At 41.3% G+C, this 18,203-nt stretch overlaps 1 protein-coding gene across 9 annotated transcripts in view; it reads right to left on the bottom strand.

The window, feature by feature from the left end:
* FRY (FRY microtubule binding protein) overlaps positions 1–18,203 on the bottom strand; it is a 445,796-nt gene that overhangs the window by 182,328 nt on the left and 245,265 nt on the right. For all 9 annotated transcript variants that reach the window (XM_043576463.1, XM_043576388.1, XM_043576406.1 and 6 more), the window contains one exon: positions 9,795–9,848. In XM_043576463.1, coding sequence (XP_043432398.1) covers positions 9,795–9,848 — 54 coding nt within the window. The remainder of the gene's footprint in view (positions 1–9,794; positions 9,849–18,203) is intronic.

The following is an 18,203-nucleotide window of genomic DNA, read 5'->3' as shown; positions in this document are numbered from 1 at the left end:
TGACATATACCAGAGGCTTAAGAATATTACAAAAACTTAAAATTATACAAATCTGTGTATTATATTTTTCATGCAAATTAGGAAAAGATCTTTATTATATGACTTTGATATCCTGGTCTATTTTGTGGAACACCACGTTCCACGGGAGAATAATTTAAGAACCACTGAATAACACTAATGTGAATCCAATGTCAGTTAATTTGTTTTTACTCTTAATTGCTGACGTTTTTCACTTCTACGTTTTAAATAGATTTTGGTGGAATTGTAGCATTAGAATCAGTGTTGAAGCACTAGAATTTCACCTGCTTCCTTTCCAGAAAAATTATTACTGCCCAAGATAGTAAAAAGCTATTTTCACTCTACTATAGATGTATGGGCTTGGTTTACCATGTTTCTTGTTTGTAGATGGTATTTTTAATGTATTAAGAAACTAAGGCACTACAAAAGTATGTAAACATATAATGTCTAGAAGAAAACCCCATAGAAGTTACTTGGAATATCTGAGCAAATTATATGAAATTTATAGAGACAGCACTGGTCACACTGAATTGCAAATAGCTGCATTAAATAATGTTCTCAGCACAGATGACTGATCCTTCACAAGCTACATTTTCATAATTTCATCAGTGTATTGAGAAGATCAGATGGTCCTAAGTTCAAGTTACAGCTCTGCCCTTCATTGGCTGTACGAGCTTGGACGTGTCCATTTCTCTGAGGCTCCATGTTTCCCGCTGTGAAATGGGACTGAAGAATACTTAACCTCACTGGGGTTTTACGAAGAGTAAAAGATGAGATACTATAAAGTGTGGGGCACATAACAGACCTTCGAAAACGTCTATTTTCCTCCTCCATTTCTAAATATTGAAACTGAAGCACAAACATAAACATTTTTGACTTTGAAAGGATCTTAGACTAAGTTAATAACAGAATGAATGATAGAAATTATTGACAGAATTTTATTTATGACAGCTGATAAATGGTGCTTTCAGGCGTATTGTAAAAAAAAAAAAAAAAAAAAAAGGACCCACCTGTCTCTGATCCAAGCACAAACTACTAAGGCCTCCATTTAGAACCCTTGTAGCTTTTAGGGACACCTGGGTGGCTCAGTTGGTTAAACGTCTGACTCTTGGTCTCAGCTCAGGTCATGACCTCACGGTTCGTGTCCAGCCCGGCATTGGGCTCTGTGCTGACGGTGTGGAGACTGCTTGGGATTCTCGCTTTCTCCCCCTCTCCATCTCTACCCTACTGCCCCTGTCTCTGTTTCTCTCAAGAAAAAAAGCCCAAAAAAAACAAAAAACAAAAAAAAACTTAAAAAAAAATAAGAACACTTGCAGTTTGGTGTGTGTTCCCATACTTTTCTGGCTCCAGGAGCTGCCAATGCGGTACATTCCAAATATTCACTTGTAGAGGTCTCCAAGCAATGCTGGTCCTACATTAGCCCCATAAAAGAAAGGTAGGGAACACCAGGTTCCCCGAGTTTGCTGCAGGCAACAGCTCACTCTGGGAAAGGACACTGACACGGCAACTATTATGGAACCAGAATGAATAGGTTGAATAAAACCAATTATTGGGAGCCCAGTTGATGTACACATCAGACTTTCAGGAACCTCAATCATCAGAAAACATTGAGCCCAAATGCGAATGAAAAATGGACACAACCGTTGGCAAAATATATGGTGTTAAGCTCTTGTAGGTCATTCAGCACAAGACGGTTCTGTAAAACACACACAGGTCTCATTTGATTCTGTTCTCCCCTCTCTCACCAGATAACCTGCTCTTCTGGCCAAATTCCAAATCAGCCAAGTATTGGTGATGCTTCCTCTTCCTGCCTCACTTCTTCATCTCAGACATCTGGTTTCTGTGCTTGCCACACTCCCGATAATTTACAGAAAAGATCAGAAAGGGCAAGCCTACTGGCCAACCAATGGCCTTTTGTAGTCATCCCCCTCCAAGTCTCGTGAGCAAATGACACTCTTTCTCGGGTTCTCCTTGAACCGCTTTCTTTCTCAGGATTCGGTGATGCGGCCAGTCTTATGTACCTTATATACTCTCTTACCTCCCATATGATTACTTATGCAGTGCTGAAGCACATTAAGACCGTTCACCTGCGAAAATAAGGATTTGGATTCTAATTCTAGTCGCACTGGCACAAGCTCCTTTGGGGAGTACTCGTCCTTTACCACATCGAGAGGAAATAACTTTCACTTACTGATCATGACTGTGTTAAGACACAAAATTGGAGTAATTCTTCAAATAGAAAACATCATACGGTATACAATTGCTTGTATCATTTAACTTACTGCATGTTTTGGTCATAATGAGATAGAAGCAAAAGTCGAAAAACCAAGGGCAGAGAAAATTGACAAGAAAGCACATGTAGCTGGAAGGTATATGAGATGATGAAGATTCCGTTATTACTTTTTTCAAGAGCCACAATTTTCATCTCTGTGTGTAATGTAGCTACTGACTGTCATTGGTACATCCTCCACCAGGTGAGGGTCCCATACTTCTTCAGGCGAGGGTTACTTTGGAGTACTGTTTTTCACTCAGCTCGAAAGCAAGTTTTTCAAACTATTGAATATTAATCTATCAGCTATGAAAATGTGTTCTGTATGTCAGCGAATAACCCTGCAGCAAAAGGCTTTCTCATCGCTGGTGTCCAGGGGGCTCGTGGCTGCTAACGTCTCCCCCTTCCGTGAGGGTCTCTGTTCTGCTGCCATCATGGGCCAGCCCTGCCCTAGAAAGCTAAATCTTCTGAGGCTTTTGCACTTTCCCGGCCACCTTTTCTCTCAGGCCACTCTTCAAATCTCAACTTCTTGGTCCATGCAGTTCCTGCCTGGCATGATGCAACCCATTTCATCTGGATGACAGAGAGCTTTAAAATGCCCCTGTGCCTTGGTGGCTTCCTGTGACACACCTGTCCACCTTCCAAGCATCGTTAACTGCCCCCCTAACCTGAGTTCCCATAGCACTTGAAATATACCTCTGCTATAGCATTCGCTTTGCACTACCATTTGTTTGGATATCGGTCTTCTTCCTGGGATTGAGAATTCCTAGAGGGCAGGAACGCTATTTTACTGATTTTGTAACCCCAGAACCTTGCACAGATCCTAGTACGCTTGGGCACTCAGTATTTGTTGAACAGAAGTGGTTCCAAATCATGGTTGAAAACTACAGTTACTTTTTATTTCCCCTCTCAACCAATATTGATTCTTCTTATATAATTTTACATATATTCTTTCCAGTTCCATTGTCTCCATCTCAGTTTGGGCCTATTTGGGGTCAAATCTTTATCATAATACTCAAACTCCCCAAATGCCTCCCAACTTCAAGGATCTCTCCATTCATGAACCTGCTACCTCGGGGTTAACATCAAGTTGCCACTTTGATCCATTTGACACCCAGTATGTATGAGAGAAAGTCCCACCCACTGCCATTAAAAGTCCTCCACAGTCTGATCCCTAACACTGGAGGCCAGCCGGAAAATTTTGTGTCTCAGGAGAAAACGATGCATTGTTCAGAGCTCACCTCTCTGGGGGTTGTCTAATTTAAGTCTGCAGGAACTCTGCACCTTTTAATGCCTTTGAGCTATTTTAAAATTGTGCAAATGAGGCTCAGTCGGTTAAGCATCCAACTTTGGCTCAGGTCATGATGTCGCGGTCCGTGAGTTCAAGCCCCGCGTCGGGCTCTGTGCTGACAGCTCAGAGCCTGGAGCCTGCTTCAGATTCTGTGTCTCCCTCTCTCTCTGCCCCTCCCCCGTTCATGCTCTGTCTCTCTCTGTCTCAAAAATAAATAAAACATTAAAAAAAATTTTTAAAAATAAAATTGTGCATATGATAGACAACTGATAGCAATGCCAGAGATTCTTTTCTACAGAAAGAAAAAAACACTCTGCCCAGTGACGGTTCAGTTAATTGACTTCACTCTCCCACTGTGAAAGAAGCCACTTTTGCCTCTGACTGCACATTCATTTCAATGTTCCTGACTTATAAATGTGTCCATTTGGGGGTTCTCTTTTAAACTGGCTGTAACTTCCTCATTAAAAATGAGTTAAGTAAAATCTTTCACATACGTTCCTTTTATATTTCTACGAGAGTTATGACGTTGTCTCTTTTTGAATATCACCTTTTAACAATACACATCTTCCACCTCAACTGATAGAGCCATTCATCAGTCCTCAAAGATAACTCATAATGTCCTTTTTCTGTTCAGGACCTTTGCACATTTCCAATCCTCCTCACCATCAACACCCGGCAAAATCCTGTTGCTTCTATTGTTTTAGGCACCTGACAAACTATATCCGCTTCTAGAAAGATTTTTCAGCCACTCGGCCCTAAAGTGTATCTTCTGTTCACTGAAATCTCACGATGTTTACTGTCTGTACTATCCATGTGGTACTTCTTACACACATGGACCCCTGTCAGAGTGGTCTGTGCACTGCCTTAACCTCTTCTGGATCTGAAGCTCCTGGAATGTAGGGACCACATCCTTACATCTGTTTGTCCCACACAGAGCTTTGTGTGCATGTACACACACACACACACACACACACACACACACACACACTTTTTATTTAACGTTTATTTATTTTTGAGACAGAGAGAGACAGAGCATGAACAGGGGAGGGGCAGAGAGCGAGGGAGACACAGAATCTGAAACAGGCTCCGGGCTCTGAGCTGTCAGCACAGAGCCTGACGCGGGGCTCGAACTCACGGACCGTGAGATCATGACCTGAGCCGAAGTCGGACGCTTAACTGACTGAGACACCCAGGCGCCCCTACACACACACACACACACACACACACACACACACACACTTTTATAAATGTCTACTATAATAAAGAACATTGCCACCAGGACAATATTTTACTCATTTTACTTTCTAATCTGTGACAGTTAATTTAGGCACTTAAAATAAATTACTGGCAGCATATGTTTTGAAAATGCTATTGGAAATCTCTTCCCCCTTTATTAATTCTCACTATTGGTATGACTTTCTCACTAGCAGGGACTGAAGCCGTCCCTGGCTGTCTCCCTAGTGCAGGGCAAAGCTTGCTACCTGGGGCGCACCATGCGTGGTCTTCCACGGTGAGCTTACTTTCTAGCCTGAGGTTACAATTTGTCTGATCATATCTCTCTGTCTTGCCCATTAGATTAGGGGCCTCTCCAGGGCAGTACCATGCTTTCTTCATGTTCATTTCATGTTTATTTCCACCAGCTGGCATACTGCTTGGTGCAGGGTTGCTGCCTGCTAGGTGCTGTGTAAGAATGTACAAATTTCATGGATATGAACTTGATCCAAAGTCAAATTCTGGAAATAATACAAATTCCAAGCTGTTCAATGTGTAAAGCAGTGACTAGTATGAGTCTTCTCCCACTCCTACAGAGCTTTAAAAAATCCTGTTTAGACATCTTTCCAGGTGTATCCTAAACAGGGTTAGATTATCATTAGATTAGATTAAGACATATGAAGCCAAGAGTTAATTATATATAAAAGATACATAAGAAAACTTAAGGAAACAAAGCTTTAACTCTAAATATACACATTTTAAAATTTAAACTGTAAAATTGACAAATTCTAGGGATATTCCACAGTAGGAAAAAAAAAGAGGTATACAGAACTGTAAATAGTATTCTTTATTGGATATTTTGGAAAAAATATTTTATTTTTTTTATAAATATATTTTATAAAATAACTGATTTTTAGATGGACGAATAATTGCCCAAAATAAAATTTCCCAATCTCTCCTCCAGCTACGTGTGGCTATGTGACTAAGATCTTATCAACTGAAGGGGCACCTGGGTGGTTCAGTCGGTTGAGCGTCCGACTTCAGCTCAGGTCATGGTCTCGTGGTTCGTGAGTTCGAGCCCCGCGCCAGGCTCTGTGCTAATAAACAGCTCAGAGCCTGGAGCCTGCTTCAGATTCTGTCTCTCTCTCTCTCTCTCTCTCTCTCTCTCTCTCTCTCTCCCCCCCTCCTCTGCTCATGCACTGTCTCTGTCTCTCAAAAATAAATAAATGTTAAAAAAAAATTTTTAAAAAGATCTTATCAACTGAATATGAACAGAAGTGGTGTGTGCAATGTTGGGGTGTTTTGGGGTTTATTTGTTTATTTTCCTATAATTCTTTTCCTATTTCTCCTTCTTACTGCCTGAATGCAGATGTAATGGCTGAGCTCCAGAAGCCAAACTAGACCATGAGATGACCTTGGGAATGTAAGCCGTGCACCGGAAAACAAAAATAATATAAAGATACTAGACTGATTTTCTTTGTACTTCTTGAACATGAGAGAGAAAGAAACTATCTTGTTCAAGCCACTGTTATTTTATGTGTCATTTGCAGTAAAATCTAATCTTAACTGATACAGGATCTGAGAGCCCTTACCTGTTGAAAACTCCCCTCTGAATTCTTGCCAACTTAGTTAAAAATTTATTTTAATGTTTGTTTATTTTTGAGAGAGAGACAGAGAGACAGAGTGTGAGTGGGGGAGGGGCAGAGAGAGAGGGAGACACAGAATCCAAAGCAGGCTCCAGGCTCTGAGCTGTCAGCACAGAGCCTGACGCGGGGCTCGAGCTGAAGTCGGAAGCTCAACTGACTGAGCCACCCAGGCCCCCCCCCCCCGCCACACACACACACACACTTAGTTGTTAGACATACAAACATGTTACAGAGTAAAAAGCACAGGCTTGAGAGTCCAAACATGTGGATGCCAGACTTGGCTCCTTCAGGCTTCAGTCATATAGTGTTGGGCAAGGTCTCTGACACTCATTTCCATGAAATGTAACATAGAGATGGTGACGATGAGGGCTTCTTCTCGGAGTTGTTGCAAGCAGTGATTGATGTCGGTGGAGATAATGAGAGAGAAGGGGCTTCATAAATTATACGGTATCACGTGATTTTTTTGCTTCTATTTCTAGCAAGAGAAAAATGGATCATGGGCTTGTTAAGCGGAGGAGTAAACAGGGCCATCCAGGATCAGGCACTGAACGTGCACAAGCCCAGCTCTCTGCAATCTGTCATTCATGCCAGTGATGTTCAAAAGGAAGAAACTGATCAAGTATTCTCTAAACAGGGACCAGCTGCATACCGTTCAATGGATATACTTAGCATAGTGCCCATCCTATGGCAAGTACTACACAAACATCACTTCCACTCTTACTATTGCTCCCACCATCACAGCAATGGAGTCAATAGCATGCAAGGTGGTATCACCAGTATGTTCTTTTCATATACTGTGTGAATCCAGAGTAAAATCCAACCACTTGGTATTAGAACAAGGGGATTACTAATTTGAATGTTTAATATCAAAAGACTAAGAGAGCCTGATACATCCATGGCATTGCCAATGGAACCTCAATTCTTACAATCTGGTAGCAAAACAGTAAATGGGCACAGGTGGACCAATTTCAGCCAAGATTCCTTATGGCCTGGGAGGTCTTGCTATCTTTTTTTTCAAGTTTATTTATTTTGAGAGATACAGAGACAGCGTGAGTGGAGGAGGGGCAGAGAGAGAGGGAGACAGAGAATCCCCCAACCCCAACAAGGGGCTCGAACTCATGAAACCGCAAGATCGTGACCTGAGTCGAAACCAAGACTCAGATGCTTAACCAACTGAGCCACCCAGGTGCCCCTATCTCTTCAAAGTGAAATAGACTTTGTAGGTTGTCTTCTCTCTTGGTTCATTTGTAAATTTATGATTTAATGACGAGAGGATAATCTTACGTGTCTTATTTGAAAATTCTCAGTGGCCATCTGACTATTGATTCACTTGTGAAGGGTCTTTCCTGCATAGAGATGTGATACAGAGCAGTGCTGCTCAAGCTTTAACGTGTGCATGGGTCACCTGGGGATCCTGTTAAGCTGCAGAATCTGATTCAGTAAGATCTGGGGCAGAGCAGAGATCGTGCATTTCAACATCCTGAGCAACAAGGTTAAAAGTATTATCGCTAATTAAGTGGCAAAGTCAGGATTTAAACCCAGGTCTATCTAATTCCAAAGGCTATCTCTTCCACAATGCTGAAATTCAGAAGTAGAGGGCTGGATAATAAATGGGAAATTGTGTTTAAGCCAAATCATTTCGGATAAGTATTATCTACAATGTTAACATTTAGAAGCACTATTTTCCCAGAGAATAAAGAAAAATATACATTAAGTTGCAGAAATTTTTTTTTTAGGAAAGGACAGTGATATTCTAGAATGTGAATATCTAGGATGGGAATATGATAGAATAGAGACAGAGAAAATAGAGTGGAAAGTTATGGAAGACAGATGACACATATTTACATTCTTAAGGAAAAGCAAAGAGCTACAACTTATCCCATTTCCAAAATAATGACCCAAATGCTCGTCCAGGGTCTCTGACCAGCCTGTCACCTGCCAGGTGATGACTAAAGACAATATGACAAGAGAAGACAGTTCTGAGACACAGAGAGATGAAGCCCATATTCCATTTCACCAGCATTCCAGAAAACGGCCAGCTCTACCAGCAACAGAGTGCAAACCCAGAACCACACCAGCCCTCAGACACTGACTATAAGCACGAGGTTTTCAAGTCTCCCTTTGCAAATGCCTTATACAATAGAAAATGCAGAATTCAAACTTTATAATGCATCCTTACAGGTTTGGATCAAACAAGTCTGAACTTTAACAACCAGAGAATTTTCCTCCTGATTCCACATTAAAGGCAATTACAAAGCTCTGTCGGAAGGGCACTCTCTCTGAGTTCTCCTTAAGACAATAAAACCCCCACCATATTACATGAGGCTCTGATGCATCCAGCAGTATTTGGTCTCTGCCACTGGCTTCAAGTGAGGTTTCTGAAGGAGAATGTGCTGTCCTCTCTGTCATCAACTGCACAAGTTTAGGAAACGCCACAGACACATCTCTCACTTCCTCTGATGCCCAGTTATCCATCATTCTTAAACGTACCTGAAGCCTTCCTAAAGTTACTGAATCAGGATCATCAGATCCTGATTTCCTATGTCTAATACCTGCTCTTTAGAGTTGGATGCCCTTTGACTACTCCTACGGTTTTTTTTTCCAAGTTTTTATTTAAATTCCAGTTAGTTAACATATAGTGTATTATTGGTTTCAGGGGTAGAATTTAGTGATTCATCATTTACATATCACACCCAGTGCTCATCCCAACAAGTACCCTCCTTAATCTCTATCCAATCTAATTTCAAAAGACTCTCTTTGTATTTATTCTGTCTTAAATTGTTTTTGTTCCTGTATCACCTTTTCCATTGGAATCTAAGTCACTATACTTGTCTTATAATTATTGTTAAGGTGATTTCTCTTTCATGTCATTGTGAATTCCAAAAGAGCTAAAACTTGTCCTAGACTCTGTATTTTGCAGGGCTGTATCAAGCAAATAGTAGGTATTCAAAGGAAAATGCTGGATGAAAACATGATAAGCCCTAATGCGGAGATCTGATCCCTACAGAGTGATGATCATTTATTCAGAGGCATCTTACTAAGTTTTGGAATAGAAGTTTTTTATCTTTTCTTAGTGTCTTCAATTCTGGTATATAAAGCTTTAGAAAAGCATAGGCAGTTGGGGGCCTATTCATATTATTCCAACATATTCCCATTTTTTCCAATTCCAATCAATAGACATCTATTGAATGTCTACTTGTAAAAGCTGAAGGACACAGCTCCTAAGATCATATCCCTGTATCCTCTTTGAGGGAATTAATCAATACATCAATAATGAGCATCCAGCCCTTGCCTTTTGTGCATTTGGAAATTAATAAAAGCCAGAATATAACATATATACATATAACTTATTACATACTTGGTCAAACTGGGTATCTTCTCCACGTTGTAGAGATTTTGTCAATGGCTTTTCCTAGAAAGAAAAAGAGTAATTATTAGATGCTCTTAAATAGTATTCAAAAAGTGCCATTATTGTCACAATTTTAAAAATTTATTTCTCCCATGATGGGATAGAGGTGCCAGTTTTCTTTTTAATGTTTATTTATTTTTGAGAGACAGAGAAAGACAGAGTGTGAGTGGGGGAGGGGCAGAGAGAGAGAGAGAGAGAGAGGGAGACAGAATCCAAAACAGACTCCAGGCTCTGAGCTGTCAGCATGAGTCCTACGTGGGGCTCAAACCCACAAACTATGAAATCATGACCTGAGCCAAAGTCAGACGCTTAACTGACTGAGCCACCCAGGCACCACGAGAGGTGCCAGTTTTCAAATGAGTGAGAAGCTCTCCCTTAGCTCTGCCCACCTTAATATACAGTGTTTGATTGTTGCCACCACAATTCTTGCTATTCATCTTAACATATACCTCTTTGAGGAAAACATTAAAAAGCTGATGCTCTAAGTGGCCTGGAGTTCGCAATGGAAACTGCATAATTAAAAACTATGGAATCCACGTGAAAAATTTTACTATCTACCCTGGACTTGACATACAAGTTGAAGAAAAAAAAACACTATGGCATTCGTATGAAACATTTTACTATCTATCCTGGGACTTCGCATATAATAAAAACTTGAACGTAATACACTATTCCAAGTCCCTAGATTTAGAAACAAAATAAGATTTAGAAACAATCTAATCATTAGATTGGTGTTGAGGGACACCCTACCAATAATACATTTACTGTGTGTAACTGGTGAATTTGGGGCATGTTATTTGATTTATGTCACACCTAAATCTCTGCAGAAATAATCTGGGTAGTGACAAGGGTCTACAGAAATAATTTTTCAAAATCATTACACCTTTGTTTACATTAGGAAGCCTTAACTGACTTTCCAGCCGGGCATCTTAAGGATAACTGTTTATCCTTACCTGTCCTTTTTCTTTCTTTTCTTTTGTCTTCCTTCCTTCCCTCCTTCCCTCCTTCCTTCCTTCCTTCCTTCCTCCCTCTCTCCCTCCTTCCTTCCTTCCTTCCTTCCTTCCTTCCTTCCCTCCCTCCCTCCCTCCTTCCCTCCTTCCTTCCCTCCTTCCTTCCCTCCTTCCTTCCCTCCTTCCTTCCTTCCTTCCCTCCTTCCTTCCTTCCTCCCTCCCTCCCTTCCTTCCTTCCCTCCTTCCTTCCCTCCTTCCTTCTTTCCTTCCTTCCTCCTTCCTTCCTCCTTCCTCCTTCCTTCCTTCCCTCCTTCCTTCCTTCCTTCCTCCCTCCCTTCCTCCGTTCCTTCCTTCCCTCCTTCCTTCCTTCCCTCCTTCCTTCTTCCTTCCTTCCTTCTTTCCTTCCTTCCTCCTTCCTTCCTTCCTCCTTCCTTCCTTCTTCCTTCCTTCCCTCCTTCCTTCCTTCCTCCCTTCCTCCCTTCCATCCTTCCTCCCTTCCATCCTTCCTTCCTTCCTTTCTCCCTCCCTTCCTCCCTTCCATCCTTCCTTCCTTCCTTCCTTCCTTCCTTCCTTCCCTCCTTCCTTCCTTCCCTCCCTCCCTCCCTCCCTCCCCCCTTTCTTTCTCTCTTTCTCTCTCTCTTTCTTTCTTTTTAGGTATGGAAGTTAACACTGATCCAAAATTTGGTTTAGGATGAGAAACCATGTAAAAGTTATATATGAAAAAAATAGTAAGTTTCACTTTAGCCAATGTCGATGTCCTAGAAAGACTCAATTTACATGTTGTCAACCACATCTATATAATCTCCCTGCCTCACTTCTCTAATCTTCTCCTCTACCTGAAAAGATAATATGCACCTAAGGCAGATGGCAAACCGCACCCCTACACCACAGAATCTTTGTTCTTGAAGAAATGCACGCACGTGATGGGCTCAGCCTGGAGATCTGATGCTTTACCATGAGCCATATGAATCAATTGTTCTCATTTGCAAAATACACAGCTTCAAAATATGTATTTATCTCAAGTAAAGAGAAAACTGTGTTCTTACGGGCTAACAGACCTTTCCTCTTCAAAGTATGCTATCTAGAACACACTGGTGGGAGAGTGGATACAAAAATGTAGGTGCGAACACAGAAGAACCATGAGAGAAGCAACAGATGCAGCTGATGGTACAAAAAGACAAATCTCGCAACGAAATCATGAGACATTTCCTGTAGCGTGAAGGTGAAAACGTCATCTGAAGTTCTCTGTAAAACCAATTAAATTAAAACTATGAAAATTCAAGAAATGGAAACTGGTGGTGCCAGGTCCCACACACATCCTTGGAACAAACCCAGGACAAGCATTTCTAGTCAGTGTTTTATTTATTCACCACTCAACAGAAACCGAGGGCTCACGGCGTCCCAAATGCTACCTGTGGGTGGAATGCGGAAGAACACGTGGTTTCTGCCATTAAGGAAAAAAGACCGAAATGGGAGAGCAGCCAATGACCTCTTAGGACTGCTGTCTATATTCGCCCATTATTCAAGTCTCAGCGCACTTGTCACTTAGATGGTGAAGTCTTCTCTGAGTCTGAACACCAGGTCTGTCCTCCCCACACCTTACATGCCTGAGGAACTCTGTACACTTCTTCATAGCACTCACCATGAGTAAAGTCACATCACAGTGTGGAATCACGCTATACAACGACACGTGCCTGAGGGATGAGCTAAGTGCCATCCCCTCTGGACCACAAGCTCCAGAAGTGCAGGACACTCTGCACTTCAAGTTACAGAGCAGAGCCTTCATTGGTAATGGCTAAACATCTGCCAAATAAATAAAGACTCTAAGCCGATGACGTCCAGTTTCTACAACTATGAGATTCCCCTTACTTGCATGTGCGTGTGTGTTTTGTTGTAAGTTAAAAAAAAATTTTTTTTACATTTATTTATTCTGAGAGAGAAAGAGAGAGAGGGGTGGGGGAGAGGCAGAGAGAGAAGGAGAGAGAAAATCCCCACCCCATGCCCAGCACAGAGCCCAACACGGGGCTTGAACTCACGAACCTTGAGATCACACCCTGAGCCAAAAATCAGAGTCGGTCACTTAACCAACTGAACCACCCAGGCCCCCCCAAATTTTTAATATACTTTTTTATTGTGGCAAAATATCCATGATATGAAATATGCCACTGTAGCTATTTTTAAGTGTACAATTCAGTGCTAATTAGCACATTCACAATGTTGCTCAATCATTACCACTCCGTATTTTATAAGACCCATTTTAAAGTCAAAATTTTTCAAGGAACTCCCAACTGCAAAACACACACTCACACCTCCAAACACACCAGATAGTCCTTCTATTTTAGTATCTGTTTAAATATATAACGATAGAGCGCTAATACTGTGACTTCAATGATACTTTTAGATGGCTCTGTACTGTAATAGCAACAGTATTTATTTTACATACATTAGAGAAAAAGGAATACATCTATACGGGAGACTAAAAGATAATGCGTAGCATACATGTGGACCTGTAGACTTTTGCAATAACTCAGGAGTCCCTATCTTGGGAACCTTCTCTGAAAGACAGCATCCTGCTGCAGTGGGGGAAGTCATATTCTTTGAAGACTAAGTTTAAATGTTCCTTCCAAGATTAAGCCCGGTCTCAGTTCTCCTTCGCGGAGCCACCTGTTAGTTGTCACAGGAGACTTTGTTTGCATCTATTCTTGTAAGCAGTTCCACCTTGTTGCAATTTCCCCCTCTCCCTTCATACCCAGGACATAGTTGGGAAGCACTGACAGGGTTTGTTCAATGTCTGACGATACGTCTAGGCATTTGGAAAGACAGCTTTGGGCACAGAAAATCAAGTTCACGTTTCACCAATCCCAAGGAATTTCTTTTCATCAACATAGATTTTATCAGTGCCAGGAGGCTTAAAAGTAGACCTGGGGAAGACAGTATCATGCAGGCTAAATAAAAAGTGGAGAGAAAGGGAGGGAGGAGAGAAGAGAGGAGACTTGCTCAGAAGAGAGTCATCAGAATGCAGAGCGAACACCAGGAAGGCTCTCGTGCATAAGAAAAGCTGCAGAGGCACACTTCTTTTTGAGGTTCTCCTGCAGGAGGAGACCGGGGGCATGAAATCCCAACCAGTGGCATGGCATCCCAAGTCTAAGAATCCAAGGTTTGTATATCCAAGACATCTTGGTTCTCAAAGAGCATTAAATAAGCAGTGAAGTGAAATTAACACAGAATGAACAATGGGTAAAGAGCAAGCGGAAATCAGCTATGACAGAGGAGTCTCAAAATGATGGTCTCCTTCACCCAGTGAGAGCAGTATGCTTTTAAATTTTTTAAAAAATTATCTTCATTCTGTATTTTAATAACAATTTTACTTATTTACTGAAAACTCATTAGTCGAATTGAATGGTATATTTGTTTTGAAAATAAATCATTGTGAAAAAACCTGACTTTGGGGTGATGGATCCCTAAAAATTCTTAGTGGTCCAAAGCTTGGAGTCCTTGGCCTGTGAGCAGCACAGGACAGAGCAAACTAGACATTAAGTCCCTTCTGATGAGAGCAAACACTATGAAATAGTCTTAACCAAAACAAACAAACAAGCCCCCCCACCCCAAACCTGAGTCTGACCAAGTCAGAGGCAATGTCCAGGTTTTAGGAAATACAGCCGTTAGAGGAATATGCTACACTATGCCAAAGGGACACAAGCAGCAGAATCCAGACTGAAGGAAAGAAAAGTGTTTTTTCAGGAAATAAGTTGCAGGGGGGTGGGGAAGTGAAAGGGTGCCAGGTGGGGGGGAGCGGAGGTTCCTACTGATTTTTTAACAAGATGATTGCAATATGTGGATCTTAGCTGGATCCCGATTTAAAAAATCATTAAAAAAATATGATATTCATGAGGCCATTGGCAACTTTAACACTTTTTGGCTCTTTGAGGATGTTAAGGGATTACTGTTTTTAGGTGTGGTAATGATATTGCAGTTTTGTTTAAAAAATTTTTTTTTTCAACGTTTATTTATTTTTGGGACAGAGAGAGACAGAGCATGAACGGGGGAGGGGCAGAGAGAGAGGGAGACACAGAATCGGAAACAGGCTCCAGGCTCTGAGCCATTAGCCCAGAGCCCGACGCGGGGCTCAAACTCCCGGACCGCGAGATCGTGACCTGGCTGAAGTCGGACGCTTAACTGACTGCGCCACCCAGGCGCCCCTGCAGTTTTGTTTTAAAGAGTATCTTTCAAAGGTACATGCTGAAATGTTCAGAGATGATATAATATGGTTTCTGGTATTTGCTTCAAATATTATTCGGGGGAGATGCAAGGAGTGTGTAATAAACTGGCTATGAGTTGATAATTGCTGAAGTTGGTTTCTTTTTACTGTCTTTCTACTTTAGTGATGTTGAAATTCTCCGTAAGAAAAGAAACCCAGGAGAAACGTGAGGCATCACTTCTGTCATTGCTTAAAAATTTTTTTAACAATATCTCACTTTTTCAAGATAGTATAAGCTACTTCTTAAAACTTACTTTAGTAGCACTTACCCAACATTTTATCTTTTCCTGCCAGAGTTGCAGAAGGGACCCTCTCCCCATTTCTTTCCATTCACAGATAGTCTTGCCTACCGTGTGAGAAGCCAGACACAGGTCTGTCTGCACCATGGGCTTTTCTTTGAATGTGCTCCCCCAGAAATCAAAGAACACTGCTGTCCTGACCCATCCCAGAGGGATGTTTCTCCTGTCATGAAGAATCCTGTAAGAGTTTTAAGTATTTCTATAAAAAAAGACAGGTCCCTGTTTGTTTCTCACATCTTGAGAAGTTCCAACTTCCCCTCCCTTAAGAAAATATAAACTCTGAAAGCTCTTTGTGTGTGTATCTACCTGCAAAGGGCAGAGAAAGGCTATTGACTTCTCCCTCAATTTCCAAACAATTTCAGCGTATGCTAGCTACATTTTTACTTTCTAGTCTTTTCTCACTAGGCCACGCTCTAAGAGAAAAGACGGTCCATACACGACAGGACACGGGCAAGTCTAGGAAAGTCTCATGTATCAAAAGGTGTTCTACTTGTGGAATACAAGGGGCTTATTTAATAAATCATTTTCTACGTCTGAATGTTTACTGGCCTAAAAAAAGTCCCAAATGTGTCCCATACAGTAGCATTTCACCAACCTAAAATGATACAAACTATTGCCCTCAGAGATATTTCGATAACTGTGTAAACCAGCAATGTTTCCAGAGTTAATACGAGATTATTCAATTTGTTAAATACGTCACCAACTTTGCTTAAGATGCTCTTTTAATCTCTTTTAGTGATTATAGTAGTTTGATGTAATAGTTCAGAGCATGGGCTTTGGAGTCAGAGACTCGAATTTGAACCCTAGGTCTCCTTTATTTACAAACATACAAATTTTACTTAACCTCTGTAAACTTCAGTTAACTTTTAGGTAAAATAAAGATAAATTATACCAACCTAACCACACAGAACTGAAAGACGAATGGCAGAGAGTACTGGAGAACTGATAATCATTACTGTATTAAAATTCCTTTAACACCATTATTATTGAAATTAGAGAAGATTAAAATACATAACCCCTTTCATAAAGTTTAGGAGCTGAAACTAAGTTCCACCCATTTTCCCAGGGCATTGGGCACTCCCACTAACACAATTTAAGCTTTAATTTTAGCTTCCTGGAAGTTTCCAAGTGTAACTAGAAAGCTGTGTTACAGAAAGTAGGAAAAAAAAACATTATAAGGAGTAATTGGTCTTCTCTCTTAAAAAATAAAAGTCTAACATTATTACAGGGATTTAAATTCTTAATATATAATTTAGAGGAAACCATTTAATTTAATGGTGAGATGTTTAAAAAGACAAAACAAAACAAAACAACTACCAAACTTCTCAAGTCTTTTTTTTTTTTTTTTTTTTTAATTTTTTTTTTTTTTCAACGTTTATTTATTTTTGGGACAGAGAGAGACAGAGCATGAACGGGAGAGGGGCAGAGAGAGAGGGAGACACAGAATCAGAAACAGGCTCCAGGCTCTGAGCCATCAGCCCAGAGCCTGACGCGGGGCTCGAACTCACGGACCGCGAGATCGTGACCTGGCTGAAGTCGGACGCTTAACCGACTGCGCCACCCAGGCGCCCCCAAACTTCTCAAGTCTTGATGCTACAGTGTTTTTGATTATAAGAACGTGTTTTGGCATCATTGACTCAGGGTTTTGATGGCTCTCGGCAGTGAAATTTTACAATTCACGCATCTGGTCTGAGTCGTCAAAAATTTTCAGAACTGAATCACTGCACTTTGGATCCGTCTTCAGAACACAAGGAGGGTGAGCAGTGAGCTGCCCCATCACGCGGTGACAGGCCCTCAGAGCAGGGAGCTCTGGGCTCCACTGGTGAAATGCCACCCACAGCACTTCATCCAGAACTTCCAGCTCACAGCGACAGGCAGTCTGAACTACAGAAAAATGAGGTCCAAAATATCTTTATGTTTGACACACATTTTTCTCTTCAGATATTATTCGTTCCAGGTTTGAGTCAACTTTGGAAACAGATCTAAGGGGTGAGGCAGAGAACTCACAGTTCTGAGTACTGACCGTTTGTCCTCAAAAGACTCTCCCTTACACGAGGGGCAATCAGGGACCCAGGGTCTGAATCACCCTGAAGATATACTCTGGTCATTTTGGCTTCCTGTGGGGATCGTTGAACCGAGCCCTCTTGAGATCTGCCTCGGTTTGTCCACAGGTAAAAAGGGACATCACCGCATGACATTCTGATAAGACTGACGAGCAGGACTTGGGACAATCGGAGATTTGTAGAAGGAGGGTGCTCATAGAAACGGACACAACTGTGTTTCCCTTTATTCTATTCAGTTATTAAAATAAATCTCCTTAAATAAAACAATATATGCTGATGTTCACCCAAAATAATGGGGAAAAATTCCCAGATCAAGTGAATGATATAGGGAATATCTCAAATCAGTTGAAGGTACTAGCAAGTAATGTGATGTGTAGTACCCCATAATATGAAATATGGAGACAGATTCAAATCTGGAAGACTATTTCAGTACTCAAAAAAAAAGTGGGTTAGCTGGGTAGCTCAGTCAGTTGGGCTTCTGACTCTTGATTTTGGTTCAGGTCATGATCCCAGTGTTGTGGGACTGAGCCCTGTGCTAAGTGTGGAGTCTACTTGGGATTCTCTCTCTCTCTCTCTCTCTCTCTCTGTCTCTCTCTCTGTCTATGCCCCTCTTACCAACTCATGTGCATGCATGCTCTCTCTAAAATAAAAAAAATTAAAACCACAAAAACCAAAAACCAAAAAAAACCCCTAAATCTCTAAAAACTCTCAAGAGAATCTGTCCTATTTGCAGCTGGCTTTGCAAATTTCAGTGAAGCCTACTTCTTTGCCAAGTCCAATAGTCCCAA

The sequence above is a fragment of the Prionailurus bengalensis genome, chromosome A1 (genome assembly GCF_016509475.1).
Source record: "Prionailurus bengalensis isolate Pbe53 chromosome A1, Fcat_Pben_1.1_paternal_pri, whole genome shotgun sequence".
Lineage (NCBI taxonomy): Eukaryota > Metazoa > Chordata > Mammalia > Carnivora > Felidae > Prionailurus > Prionailurus bengalensis.
Note: the sequence above shows the minus strand (reverse complement) of the source record. Positions and strands in the feature narration are given on the sequence as shown.